Consider the following 1,124-nt stretch of genomic DNA (forward strand, 5'->3'; position numbering starts at 1 on the left):
TTTTTTTTTGTTTGAACTTTTTTTTTTTAATCTTTTTATTATTTTTGTGTGTGTGTGTACCGTCAAATCCGATCTGACTGGTGCAGGAGGAGATTGCCCCTCCTTCCCCGGCAGAGCATCTGGTGGATTCGAACCGTGCGTCTCTGGGATTGTAGTTGCAGCTCCTTGCCACTAGGCCACCAGAGCTCCCCTGTTTGAACATTTTTAAAAATAGACACAGAAATTTTGCTTCTAGACACAGAAACTTTGCTTCTATGATAAAAATGTTACTAGTGTTAAAAAAAAATACGAAAACCCCATAAGACTCCTCTTTGAGCTTTTGCATAAGCAAGATTGTTTGTATGTGACTGCAAAGAAATTCGTCCTTTCACATTTCTCTGTTTCCACACAGGTCCTCATGCTGAAACGGCCAGCGGATGCCAGAACTTGCAGTGTGGTTTTCGAGCCTGCTGCCGCTCTGGCGAGTGACCCCTGCCTGCCGACCCTTGTCTACTTCACTTAGCTGAGCAGGCTTCCTCTCATGCACTCACATAGCACATCTCCTGCGTGAACTGTCCCTTCCCAAGCGGGACCGGTTCCGACCCTGCTGCTCCCAGGCGCAGATCCTCATTCACCATGACTTGTACAGTGTTGTTTTCTTTTGCACAGCATTTCCATTTCAGAAGGGGTTTAGGGTTGTGGTTTTGTTTTGTTTTGTTTTTTTCCCATAAAGGGGGACAGTCTGAACCGATTTCTTTTAAATAAAGAGGAAACTCTGAAAAGGGCATCCCCGATGCTGTGGCACTCGAAGTTGTTTTTAGTTTCCCAGGAGTTTAAAAGTCACCGGGACTGTGGGTTTCTCTTTATGTACAAACACTGTACCAAGCTTTGCCAATCTTTCTCAGACATACATTTTTGAAATCTTATTTTCAAAGGCTGCACACATTTTAGAAACCTTTTCAGAAATCTTTTTTCATAATGGTTCCTTGATTTGAACGGTTCTCAGAGGGCCAGTTCAGACACACCCACTTTGAAGATCCTGTGAGCTTAGAGACTACACGGATTGCTTGGTGTCAGCGCGGGGAGCTAGCAGACAGCAACATCTTTGCATTTGTTTTCCTCAGAGGCCCTTGGTCCCCATGGCG

At 44.7% G+C, this 1,124-nt stretch overlaps 1 protein-coding gene across 1 annotated transcript in view; it reads left to right on the forward strand.

Annotated features, from left to right (window-relative positions):
* The window catches only part of FBXL5 (F-box and leucine-rich repeat protein 5), a 46,597-nt gene extending 46,129 nt beyond the window's left edge, over positions 1-468 (forward strand). The window contains exon 10 of the mRNA XM_006884520.1: positions 392-468. Within this exon, the coding sequence (XP_006884582.1) occupies positions 392-468 (77 nt within the window). The remainder of the gene's footprint in view (positions 1-391) is intronic.
* The last annotated feature ends 656 nt before the right edge of the window (positions 469-1,124 follow it).

This window comes from Elephantulus edwardii, unplaced genomic scaffold (assembly GCF_000299155.1).
Source record: "Elephantulus edwardii isolate Elephantulus edwardi_28Jun2011 unplaced genomic scaffold, EleEdw1.0 scaffold00035, whole genome shotgun sequence".
NCBI lineage: Eukaryota > Metazoa > Chordata > Mammalia > Macroscelidea > Macroscelididae > Elephantulus > Elephantulus edwardii.